Source organism: Lygodium microphyllum, chromosome 13, assembly GCF_053477565.2.
Source record: "Lygodium microphyllum isolate KBCC chromosome 13, Lygodium_microphyllum_v1.1.10, whole genome shotgun sequence".
Classification (NCBI taxonomy): Eukaryota; Viridiplantae; Streptophyta; class Polypodiopsida; order Schizaeales; family Lygodiaceae; genus Lygodium; species Lygodium microphyllum.
This window is the reverse complement of record NC_141147.1, coordinates 99,445,708-99,459,582: the sequence shown is the minus strand read 5'-3', so window position 1 is coordinate 99,459,582 and position 13,875 is coordinate 99,445,708. Positions and strand designations below refer to the sequence as shown.

General features: G+C 39.8%; 1 protein-coding gene across 8 annotated transcripts in view; it reads left to right on the top strand.

The window, feature by feature from the left end:
• The window catches only part of LOC148026960 (aminopeptidase M1-B-like), a 148,890-nt gene that overhangs the window by 126,317 nt on the left and 8,698 nt on the right, over window positions 1-13,875 (top strand). For 7 of the 8 annotated variants that reach the window (XM_087691505.1, XM_087691510.1, XM_087691511.1 and 4 more), the window contains one exon: window positions 8,908-8,954. The exons of the other annotated variant lie outside the window; for it this stretch is intronic. In XM_087691505.1, coding sequence (XP_087547631.1) covers window positions 8,908-8,954 — 47 coding nt within the window. The remainder of the gene's footprint in view (window positions 1-8,907; window positions 8,955-13,875) is intronic. 8 annotated transcript variants of the gene reach the window in all.

Genomic DNA, 13,875 nt, shown 5'->3' with positions numbered 1-13,875 from the left:
GGCCACGTGAGCATCAGTCTAGTGGTTATCAGCATAAGTGCCATGATCAGTCCAATGTTTTTGACCATCAGTTCAGCATGCATGCTTATCAACTTTTAAGTTATAAAGGCCTAAGCTTATAAAGCCTTATTCAAGCATTGTAGCAACTATTAAGATTAATGCCATCATTTGAAATTGTGATTGCCAACGCCATCATTGATGTGTAGACTATGAAGATTCCAGAAGTGATGCCATTCAGGGTGGCATATTTTCAACATGGTCATCTTTGGCGGTAGGCTCTTGCCATTCCAGCAATATCCAAAAGCTTTAAATAGGCTATGTTATATAGCTTTAAGCTTTCTTTAATAAGCCTTAGCTCTAAGGCTGAAAATGCCCCCTCTTCCATAAACTATGTAAAGGTATGTACCCTCTAGATTGCACGATCCTTACCAAGTGCCCTCATCTCCTCCTTGTCTTTACCTGAGAGTATGTTCTTATATCCAAGAGGTCTCTTGTATCTTGTATTGAGCTTAAGCCTAGGCCTTGATGTATCATCACTTTCCAATTAAATTTAGTTCCTTGCTCGAGTATATATTCTCTTTGAACTCGTAGTCTTTTGTTCTATAATTATTTTCTTATTATGTTGTACATGATCATCTATAAGCTGTAGGCATCACACGTTTCCATGCGATCGACTGATCATGTTCGTGTGGTCTTGATCGAATCAATGGTATTTCAGGCATTTGTGGGAATTCAATAACCTTACAGTTTGTCATTTTCTTTTGAATTGTTTAATGAAGTTGTTGACCTGTTCACATTCGTGGCGATTGTGGGCTAGTTGCCAAGCTTGTCCCTCTTGGGAGTTAAGAGATATTGTCATTGCTATAGTTTTTGAGCGTGAAGTGAGCATGGTGAGGTGGCAAGATGAGGAAGCGTTTGCAAGAGGTGATTATTTCCAGTGGCTTCTTGTTAGTGTGAAGTGAGGAGCTAGATGAGCACAAGTTTCCAAGGGTGCAGTGTCATTGGCTCAGAAGCAAGACTGCTAGATGTTTTCTTGTGGTCTCTTGGTTTGGGGCAATTAAATGCTGAGTCCCCAATCCACTTGGATAGAGTGATGCCCCCATTGAGGATTCTTGTGGTGCATCCTAGACTTGTTGCAAGAGTGGGGTTCATTTCCAACAGACTTAAAGCCATGGCAATGGTTGACATCAGGATGATTGTGCTCCTCTGTAGGAAAGGGGAGACATGTACCAGGGTATGCTGGCTTAAGCTAATAGCCTGATGAGTGAGTACATTCTTGCAAATGAAGGCAAGACATCTGCATTACTGAATGGTGAACATGTAGTGGCAGTTCTGGGAACAGATATTGTACTGCAGAAAATTGCAGCCCTCCACGAGTGGGCTGCCATTTTCTATTTTACTGGTCGTGTTCTCCTCATTGCCTGTATTCGGGCTTTAATGTTGGGATCAAGGATTGATAAAGAGTTTAGCAGTGAGGAAGAAGGAATTCAGGATTTATGCAGTTTTATTTTGCAAGAAGATAAATATGGAATTAATTATTTATATTGATAGCAATCCCAATGATCAGCTCAGTAGCATGAGGGCAGCCTCAGTGCTGAGAGGGGTCAAAGGAACCTAGATACAAGTCGTTGGAGTTTCCAAGAGATTAATGAGGAGCATGTGAGCTAGAATAAAGTATTTTAGGATGCAAAGGAACACTCCGTGAATTCTTGCCAAGTGGGCAGCTTGGAATGCATCTCTCAACCAAGGAATTCAATGTTTGAGAGGCACTTTCCATCCATTAAATTATGAGGATTTGGGGTAGGTGATGGGGATGACTTGACATGTGCCTCTAAGATGGATGAGCTTGACCTATGACACAAAAATGGAGTACAACTAAACCATCCTATCTCTCATGATGGATACACAAAGATAAATAGAACTAAAATAGAATGTTATAACGATGCTGCCATCAACATCACATAAATGAATGTGATTTTCTATGTTTTAGCAAGAGAGGAGGGCCAATAAGGACTCATTTATAATCTACGGGGAAATTTTAGGATTAAAAGGAATTTTGTTTATATGCGAGAGAGTAAAAGGAATCTTGTTTGCACGCGAAAGAGTTGATAAGGTTTGTGTGAGGCTTTGTTGTTACATGTTGATCTGTACAAGGAAGCTGATAATGGGTGGGTACAGACTCCTCTGGTGGAGGAGATCTATGATGGGCCAAAAGGGTTCTTTGATGTTCTCTTTTGCACTCCACAAGCTTGTGCTCAACTAATGTAGAGCATCCCGTTGTTTCTAGATGGCTAGTTAGTTCATGTTGTTTTGTGGCAGCCCTTGGAGGAATTTCAAGGTGATGTGTTTAGGCAGGGATGTCCCATTTGGGTGGAAGTCGTGAACTTCCCTTTGCATCGTTGGTGGATTCTTCCATTGGTTTTGCATTCTCTTGTATAGGTATTGGTGGAGCCTGGCTTGGCATGCATCCCTTGTTTTATGAGTTGAGATGGGGGATATTTGCAAGCCATTGTTTTAGATGTGGACAGTTGGCTCATTTTATATTTGAATGTACTCATGATCCTTAGGGATCACAACATTGTGTGAATCCAGAGGTTGAGATGCATATGCAAGAGCACGAGCCTCAGATTTTGTCTTAGGAGCAACATGTATCTCCTCTTGCACCTACTGGAAAACTGGAAATAAGGATTTGTATGACGCTAGACTTGTGGATGAGCAAGTTTCAAAGGAATCCCCTTGAGTGGCTGTGGTAAAGCGTAATGCTCTCTAGGAATCTTGTTCGGTACCTATGCATGCACCCCCACCTAATGTCACTCAAATGTTTCAGCAAAGGGGCAAATGATTTTATCTAGGCCCTAATTTCATACATGCACAATAGGGGTGGTTGATAAAAGTTCTGTTGATTTTTCCTTGCGGTTTGATGCTTGGGGAAGATTGCTTCCATGAAGGGATGCTTTTTGTACTCAGCAGCAACAATATCCTTCTCAGGCATCGATAGTTTGCTACTTTGCAGAGGGCTGATTTGGATGTCATTTGCAGTGAGATGGAGAGATTTTAGGGTGGTAAAACTGCAGATGCAAAGGGGAAAGCACTATAGCAATAATTATCTCTTGTTTATCATGAGGATAGCATTGTGGAATGCCAAGGGTGTCTTGTCTAGGAGCAATGTTCTAAAATGTGGAAGGTTGTTTTTGCTGGAACTGGGATATTTTTTGCGCAGTGGAGCACAAGCAACACTCAATGGTTGGTTCCATTTGTGAGAGTACACAATGGAAAGAGGAAAGTGAATACGGAGAGGAGACAAAGAGAGAATGTAGGAGAGAGTGCCCTCCATCTAAGGTGTCTGAAGCACATAAAATGATAGACAAAAACAATGTCAAAGCTCCTAATGTCCTTGTATGACTCAGACTGAGGCTCGCAAGTAGGAGATGACCACACATGATTGCTAATACCATCTATGTATATAAGGATTTTATGGTGTTTTTCAATGATTGTGCTCCTCATAGACAAGGCTCATGTTGGCTTTTCGCTCTTCCTTGCAGACATCTTTGATTCGCCAAGATACTTGAGGTAGGTTCATGATTGTAGAAATCATGTATGAGGGTGAGGCTATGTGGTTAGAACACGGTTCACGATTGTCGACAACTTTAGGGGACTTGCAGTGTCTCTCTCTAGCCTGCTATGGGATTGTGAATATGTTTAGTAGGCAACTTCTCGTCTCATTCAGTAATTGATGATTGAATGCCAGATATGGAATGCTCTCTTAGCCTCCTCATTGAAATAAGTTATTTGGTCCTGGCTCCATCCTTTCGAGCCTAGTTTTACCTTTCATTCCCTTCAACATTTTGGTACTTGGGCTATATTGGACAGGATGCATGTTTGTTAGAGTGATTCCTTTCTTCTGATAGTGCTTAATATGTGGGTGGACACTGGAGAAATAGCATGTCCTTTCAGACCATTATCCTTTGGTCCTAGAAATGATTCATCACCCCTGGATGCCTTCAAGGCACTGCTTGCTTGTTTGTCCTTATGATTCAGCCTTTTTTGATGCATGATGAGTTTTTTGGGTACACGCAGCAATTGATTGCTTTGTTTACTAGACAAATACAATCTAAGGGCATGATACATGACCAATTTTCCATGATAATGTTCGTGCTTTGTCTAGGGTATATGGGATTCAGCAAGCATCTACATTTAAAGCCGAATTATAACATTTGCAATTTTTATTGGAGCATTCTATGACTTTGCAATAGACTAGGGACACATGTGATGAATTGACCACCTATTTTGAATGGTTGAAATGAAGAGTCTATGCTCTTCATGATGATCAATATGCAAAATATAAACTATTGACCTGCTTAGATGCTTTGTATAATGACAATTGCCAAACTCATCCATTTTTTGCTCATCATCGTAAAAAATATGCACATGAGAATATTGTGCTTATTGGATATGCAGAGTGTTGTGGTCACTACAAGTAGCTTCCTTCTCAGGTAGGGTGGCAATAACTTGATTGAACACTAATTACAACAAGCATAAAATTCACATAAACTAAAATGCAAATATTACCGCTTAATCTTGGACAATGGACAACCTATTGGTCCCAAAATTGGCACCCCTTGTGGTATTTCTTTATCTTGAATTGCAATTTGGATTCAATACAATGAGGTTCCTTGAATCTCCTTCGCTCTCTAATTGCCTCTTGCTATTATAAATGACTAGCAACCTTCAAACCAATTTACCCATTGGTTTGCTCGGGGATTGGCCTTCAATTGTGCTTCTTGAGTGACAAATTCAGCCGTGAATATTTGCTAGCTACATGGCCATTTGAATCTCCTAAAATTGTCCCAATAATTAGGGTTTACGTAGAGATTAGTCAAAATCTTCACCTCCAATGGCTGATTTTATTGGAAATTGCTGAGGAAAGATGATAATAGGCTAGAGGATGAGAGACAATGTTGAAGAGAGAGAAAATTGAGACTTTCATTGTGAGAAAATAAAAGAAATCAACTACTTCCCTATCTAGATAGCCATGAAAGCTATCTCCATTTTTCAACTACTGCCCTATCTAGACAGCCATGAAAGCTATCTCCATAGATGGAACATTGTGAATATGATATTGCTTGGCTGAAACAACCCTCAAACTACTATCACCTACTACTGTAGTCTCTTCTGAGCAAGTCACTACCTCCTGGAGGGTCTTCTACTGGCTGTCAACTATTGTAGTAGCAATGGCAACTCTCTTTTTTTTTTTTTTTTGTAATACATGATTGTATCACTTCTGGAAAAAAAGAAAACTGAGCTTTATCGTCGAAGTAGCTTAAAAGTTACACAAGAAACTGGAAAGGAGTACAAAAATCAAGGTAGGGTTACTGAGGAGACTGCTCGACACCAAGGTACTAAATTCTCTATTGACAAAGTATCAACATGCTAAATAAGATCAAGCTACCACTAAAGAAGTCCTTTCATTTTCGCAACATGGCCTTGGATGCCCAAGGTAGTGTAAAAAATGAATGCATTGTGAGTGACCCAAATATGCCAATAGCCCTAGAATGTGAGAAAGTGAAATAGAATCTTCATACGGGGTTACGTTGGACCATAATGCTTAGGCTTACCAAAGACCCAATCAAAAGGACATATTCTAACGCCCACCACAGTATGCTAAATTCCAAAAACAAGGAGCCAAGTTTTCAAAGCAAAAGGACAAGAGATAGATTGATGATGAAAAGACTCCATTGTAATAGTACAAAAGAAACAATTCCCATTGGAAATAGTACGGCGGTGAAGAGCCGAAGCAAGAGGAAGACCATCCACCAACATGCATCAAATGAATACCTTACATTTGAATGGTGTCTTGTTGTGCCATTTCTCCGATACTGTCAACTTCCACTAGGCTTTAGTTTTATGCAGCTCCCAAAGTGCATTAGCCTTGATGGTCAACTATGAGTGGTCTTTGATCAGGATGTGGTAAATCAGATTAATTGAAGAAGAATGGAAACTCAAGTGGCTTGAAAGGTTCTAGTCTTGCTAGGTACAAAGGTAGAATCCAAGACAAGAAAAGGCTGGTGGTCCTACAAAAATTTGGAGACCTTGCTCCAAAGGTCACAGTAGCCACGAGGGACTCGCAAGACCTGCTTGGTAATGCAAAAAGACGTAAGCGTGCCCCCAGGCAAGAGAGTGGCATCAGCCAATGAGACCAATCCAAGGTGAGCTATACGATTAAACTTGGGTCTGTCATCCAATTTGTCCTCCCATGAGAGCAGACGAGATGCATCCATAATTTCCATTTGGAAATAATTGGCAACCAATTTGTCGTCGGTTGGGTGCCATGGGACCTTGCAAAGCACCAATTTCCATGAACATACCAAGTGATTTTAAGAAGAACTAAAGCAAAGGTAGAGAAGTGAATCTCAATATTAAGGACATGCCACCATGAACACGGAATCTTCATATTACCCTGCCAAAGGCCGTGATCTTCAAGAAAACAACATGCAATAACTATTCAGGATTGGTGACCAGTACACGTGACTTGCAAGAGCGACCAGCAAAGTGCTATCATATGGGTCTCCACGTCCAAAACAGCCCCACCCCCCATGAATTTCGGTTTGCAAACATGATTCCATGATATCCATGATATACTAGTATGCATAAAGCCTTTCTTCCACATCATAAAATAGAAGTGACAATTGAGATCCTTCAAAGCAACTTTACACCATGGAAGGAATGGAAAAAAGGAAGTGAGCATGGGGAGCATAATGGTTTGCGCCCTACATGAAAGGGCCAAGCTTGAGATTTCCAATAAATAAATTTGGCTTCTACTTTTTGTGAGATCCAATTTAGCAAGTGTTTAGGCTGCATATCCACTCCCAAGGGATATCCAAGTTGCCTCACAATGTCTCCTGCTAAACAACCACACCTTGCCATCCCAAATGTGACAAATTGGAGCCCGTGGAAGCAATAAGGGAAGATTTGACAGCATTGATGTTGAGACAGCATGCATGTTCAAACAAATTCCAAAAATCCAAAGCTTTGCGAAGATTAGAAGCATCCGCTTTCAACCATGAAGGTGTCATCAACCAACATCTGACCAATAAAATGTTTAGATGAAGGAAGAGATAAACCAGCTAGTTGTCCCATATCAGCAAGATACGACAACACGAAAAGAATGGGGTGAGTAGCAAGTGCAAAAAGAAGGGCAGCCCTAGCGAACTGAGTGTGCAAGGGTAAATGGCTCAATGGCTCCACCATTGAGCATAACACGGGATGTAGCCCCCACACTAATAGTATAAATCAACTTGGACATGCAAGGCCCAAAACCTATGGCTTGCATGATGAGATGCACAAGAAAAGACCATTCTAGGAAATTCAAGGCCTTTTCCAAGTCTAGTTGTACCAAGACCACCTCTTGCTATGTATGTTGTGGATAATTGATGGCCGTTTGGGCATTCAGGATATTTTTCAAAATGTTATTGCCCTTGATGAAGCCGTACTGATGAGGATGCACCAAGAGCATGCCTGTTGGGAGCCCAAGAGATTTGCAAAGTAGTCCTTGCATATACATACAATAGATTAGGGGTCAGTAATCGTATGACCCTCTACATTTTGCAATCTCACAATATTTTCCCGTGGAGGGGAAGCATGCAAAGCTGAAAGAATTTATGAGTCTAGCAAGAACTATCCTGAAGGCAGTTAGTCAAATCTTGGAGCTTAGCTTGTTGATAAGATCGCATTTGAAAACATTGTATAAGTCCAGCCAGCTTTTCCGATAACAAAACCACAAAAGTATCATGTGGAGAATCAAGCAACGGTAGACGAACCAAGCCTAGGATGTCCACAACAACTTGCAAATGCTGCCTTGCAAGAGAAGCATTGTAAATCCCATCTTGTCGTGACACCGCTTGCGTGTTAAGAAGCAGTCTATCAAATGAGGCTAAGCCTTCCATTGGAAAATCACATAGAAACCTTTCCAACAATTGGCTCATATATCCTTTGCAGACAGCATGACTTAGAAAGGAGGAGTTAAAATGCAAGGGGAGCTTGCCCAAAAGGCCATGAAAAGTATTAACACGTTACTTAATTATATCAAGCTACAAACGAAAATGATGTGATAACGCATATGGCTGCAATACTTGCTTTTCCAAAACTTTTGGTAAAAAGGAATCCTCATGCATGGCATAGATATGATCCAAGCCAGACCATGTGGCATATTGTGCCAATTGGAATGTAAACCCGAGAGCTGATGGAGAAAGCCATGACCAAAGATCCTGCTTCAGAATATCCATTGCAAAGGCATTCCAACTTGGGTTTCTGGCATATCCATGAGAGAATGCTATGAAGTAGACTGGGAAGGGTCAACACACATGTTAAAGTCACCCATGATCAGGCGCAATCTACCCAGAGGCAAAGATCATGAAGCTGATTCCACAAGATTTGATGATGCACCAAGGGGTTGTGTTGAGATGGTAAGCTCAACATGTGTGGACATTGATGATGGACCGCCTAGTTAGATAGGTCCGCATGTCTACACTTAAGCATGTCGATGGTCATTATGATCCTCACATGGCCACTGACTTATCACTTATTACATTTAGTTTGTTATATCTCCCTATAGTTGGCATAGTTATAGCATCAGTCGATTAGTATAGTTAGTTATGCACTGTTTGACTTAGCAGGCTTTTTTCCTTTATGCTGTATCTTATCTATACTTTGTGTATATTATATTGTGTGTGGAAAAAGAAAAAAAAACCATCAAGAAAACGTTTTGCCCTCCATGTCTCTTCTTGTGTCATTGAGTGAACTTTCTTTTTTGTGTATGGTGTGTGTTTGGTACAGTAGCTCAAGCAAGTCCCTCCATATTGCGATTCTTGATATGGTAAGCAACACCACTAAGAGAGGCTGGTTTTGAAGGTTGAAGTGAAGGAGAAAAAGCAAGGATTTGAGCAAGCAAGCAACCGGTAAGAAGCTTTCCCATTGTTCCGCTATTTCTCTTGTATAGTATTTGTGGAGGCATCGGAAGTAGGGCAGAGTGAAAATCTCAAATTGCTGTGAGATTCGGTGTATGAGCAGAGAACTGTATATTCTATAAATAGGCCATTTAGGGCTTTCCCACTAATTTTTTGGGTATTTGAGACTGTTTTGGGCTCCATTTTAGAGCCACAAGGTTACAGACAACAATTTCAGAGTATACTACGATTTCGGCTGTATCGACCGAAAGTGGATGCATAGGTTGCAGATTTTGAATCTGTAATTTTAGAGTTTGTTAGAAAGTAAACATAGGTTTTATTTGTAAACAGGTTGCAGATTACATTTAATTTTGAGCAACTAGTGAAGAAAAATGTTACTTGGTATATTATTGTATACTTATTGTGAAAGATTGTAGAAGACTTGCTCGCTGTTTTATATAATTTTTGTAATAATGAGAGGGAACAGTGGAAATCCCATCATTGAGAAGCTAGATAAGAATAACTACCATTCATGGAAGTTTCGTGTGACGAACTTCATTATTGGAAAGAGTCTTTATGAGTTGGTTTCAAGTAAAGAAAAGGAGCCAGAGTTGAGTATCCCTACGACTGCAGATGAATTAAAGGCATGGAAAGAATGGAATGCAAAAGACAAAAAAGTGATGTATTGGCTATCTGCAGTTATTGATAATACTATGTTAGAACATATCAGAAATGCAAAAACTTCACATGCAACTTGGACAATTCTTAAGAATCTGTTTCAACAAATACAAAGGCATAAAAGATTCAACTTAAGCAAGAGGTGAATACCTTGAAAAAAGGAAAAATGTTTGTCAATGAGTATGTTTTGAAGGTGAGAAGCATGGCAGATGCTTTAGCAGCTATTGATGCAATGCTTGATAATGATGATTCGATTTCATCTACTTTGGGTGGCCTTAATAATGAGAAGGCTTGGAAATCATTTGTCACTTCTATACATATATGAAAGCCATTTCGAGACTTTGATGAGTTGGTCTTTCTCATGATTATTGAAGAGATCAATATGCAAGGTGACTCATCTGACAAAAATGGTAAATGGATCCAAGTATTTTACTCAAGTTCAGAAAGGAGATGTGGCAGATCTTCTTTAAGGGGCCGTGATATGGGGCGTACTGGTAATAACCAACAAAACAAGCTAAATCAACAATTTGGTGAAATATAGGTTTCAGGAGGCTGTGGAAACTTTAGAGGTGGGGGGGAGCTCTGGAGGAAGAGGTGAATGATAAAATAGAGATTCTAGAAATTTTGCTATTATTTGCCATTATTGTGACAAAACATGTCATATTACAACCCATTGTTATGCTAGGAAGGATGATATCTGCAGTGGTAAATTGCAGCAAGGAAACTATGTATCGTCTTCACAATAGAACGAATATAAAAATAAGCGTTTGTTTGTTATGCTTCTTGAGGTATTTTTGTCTTCATAGAATCTATCTCTTGGCAAAACAGGTCAAATTGCAGCCCATTGTCTCTTGGCAAAATAAGCTTATGTTTGAGGGCCTACATAGAATCTATCTCTTGATGGCAGCAAATACTTTATGTTTATTGATAATTGTTCAAGGAAGCTATGGGTATATTTCATGAAGAAAAATAGTGATGTATTTAAGCATTCCAAATCTTTCAAGGCAGCTGTTGAAACAAAAACAGGCTTGAAAGTTAAGTGCTTGAGATCAGATGGAGAGGGAGAGATCAGATGGAGAGGGAGAGTATCTCTCTAATGAGTTCAGTGGCTTCTTGAGGTCTCATGGGATAAAGAGACAGTTTACTTATAGGTATACTCCACAGTAAAATGGGGTTTCCGCGAATTACAAGAAGAGATGTATATGAAGCAGCTAGGAGGTTATGAGAATTTAGAGCATTTCACATATGTGTGCAAGTTAAAGGAGGTGCTCTGCTGATCACTCACTTTATGTGAGAAAGGGAGATGCATGTTTGATCATCATAGTCATCGTTGTGGATGACTTGATTATTATAAGTGACAGTGATAATGGGAATGAGCTAAGATACTTTCTTGGTATTGAGGTGATTAGATATGGTGACGATATATGGCTATTTCAAAGATAGTATAGCTTAAATATGTTATCCAAGTATGGTATGACAGCATTAAGTCTCTTTCAATACCATTGGAGCAAAATGTGAAGTTGAGTGTTGATGTTGGGGATGAGATAAAAGACTCTACTATGTTCAAGAGAATAGTAGGGAGTTTGATTTACATGACTATCACACGGCTAGACTTAAGCCATGCTACTGGCCTTGTCAGTCAGTTTATGCAAATGCCTAGAAAGCCTCATTTGGATGCAGTTAGAGACATATTGAGGTATGTGAAGTTCAATTTATATTATGGACTTTTTTATGAGGCAAGTAAAAATGTACAGGTGTTTGGATATACAGATGCAGATTGGGCTGGTAGCATGTTATACAGAAGATCTACCAGTGGATTTATGTTTTTTCTTGGTAGTGTAGTAGTTATATAAAACAACAAAAAAACAATTTACAGTTGCTTTATCAAGTACAAAGGTTGAGTATAGAGGTAATGCGATGGTAGCATGTGAGGTGGTATGGTTGCAAAAGTTATTGTATGATTTTATGTACAGGGAGATGGTCCAGTTGTCATTCACTATGACAATATGAGTAGCATACAGTTAGCTAAGAACCCAGTGTTCCATGCTAGGACAAAACACATTGAGGTGCACTACCACTTTGTAAGAGAGAAGATACTTGCAGGAGAGATTCATTTGGTATATGTCAACACACAGGATCAGATAGCTGGCATTTTCACAAAGGTATTGGTTATAGAGAAGCTTCGAAAGTTTCGAAGCTTACTTAGAGTTACAGAGATACAGTTCAGCTTGAGAGGGAGTGTTGAGATGGTAAGCTCAACACGTACAAACATTGATGATGGACCGCTTGGCTAGATGGATCCTCACGTCTATACTTAGCACGTCGGTGGTCATTATGATCCTCACATAGCCACTGATTTATCACTTATTACATTTAGTTTGTTGCACCTACCTACAATTGGCATAGTAATAGCATTAGTCAATTAGTATAGTCAAGTATGCACTGTTTGACTTAGTAGGCCACTTTCATTTATGTATATCTTATCTATACTTTGTGTACATTGTATTCTGTGTGGAAGAAGAAGAAAAAACCAGCAAGAAAACGTTTTGGTCTCTATCTCTCTTCTTGTGTCATTGAGTGAGATTCCTCTTTTATGTATAGTGTGTGTTTGGCGCAGTAGCTCAAGCAAGTCCCACCATCATGTGATTCTTGGCATGTTGTACATGTAAAGTTCAACCAGCCACAAAACCTCTCCTTCAAAAACAATTACCACTATTATAAAGTGACCATGGACATCATTCTTAATAATTACTAGCTGGAGCATGCATCACCATGAGGACACCCAAGTAGTGTGTGCTTTGCTATTAGCATAGAAAAGCCAAAAACCATGACAAATCCAAAATACAACCCACATGATCATGATTTTTGTGTTCAATAGCACACAATACATCCCAAGAATTCTTGTGCAAAATGTGTCACATGTCATGCTGCTTACTACAGGAACAAATCCCGTAAACAATCCAAGTGGCAATCTGCATGGCGAGAATCAAAATCAAGGATGAGGCTTGTGAGAAAAATGAAAAATTGAAGCTCAGCTGAGAGTACAGCTGACAAAGAAGAGAGTGTGAGTATGATAGCACGACACTCAATGCAATAATCTTAGTGTAAGATGCAAGTAGAAAGTAGAACCCTTAAACCTTAGGGTTGCTAGAGTGTATTCACACTTGAAAGTTATAAAACACGATAAGTGTCTAAACTGTGTGACATAGGCACATAAAATAAAAGGAAATAAATTTGGGGAAGAAAACCTCTCGTAAGGAGAATAAAAAGTGCTCCAGTGTTCTATTGAGGATCATTGATACTCCTCTGTGAGCGTAGACGTGAGTCAAATCCAACAAATTCCCCTGGAGTGAAGAGTGATCAATATACAAGGGTCATCCACCAAAGGAGATCAAATTTAAAGCATTGCGGAATGCTCCAAATTTGTCGCGAGGAAGATCTTTAGTGAAGATGTTTGCCACATTACTAGTGGTAGGACAGTAGACAAGGCTGATATCACCTGCATGTAGCCTCTCTCTGACAAAGTGATAGTGGATCTCGATGTGTTTCGTGCATGCAGGAAATACTAGGTTCCGTGCCATTGCAATGGCACTCTGACTATCAGTGAATAAAGGAGTAGGCTTTGTGACAGATACATCCAAATCAGCCAACAAGCGTCTGAGCCATACGCATTCAACTATGGTAGTGAAAGCTGCCTTGTATTCAGCTTCACATGACGATGTGGCAACAATGGATTGTTTCTTGCTAAGCCAAGAGATGCAAGATGAGCCAAGAAAGAAACAATTAGCACTAGTGGAGTGACGAGAATGCTTCAAATTTGTCACGAGGAAGAGCTTTGGTGAAGATATCTGCCACATTATTGGTGGTAGGACAGTAGACAAGTTTGATATCACTTGCATATAGCCTCTCTCTGACAAAGTGATAGTGGATCTCGATGTGTTTTGTGCATGCATGAAACACTGAGTTCCGTGCCATTGCAATGACACTTTGACTATTAGTGAACAAAGGAGTAGGCTTTGTGACAGATACATCCAAATCAGCCAACAAGCGTCTAAGCCATGTACATTCAACTGTGGTAGTGAAAGTTACCTTGTATTTAGCTTCACATGACGATGTGGCAACAATGGATTGTTTCTTGCTAAGCCAAGAGATGCAAGATGAGCCAAGAAAGAAACAATTACCACTAGTGGAGTGGCAAGAATCATAATCACCAGTCCAATCAAAATCACTGTAAGCATGTAAATGCAATGGTTTC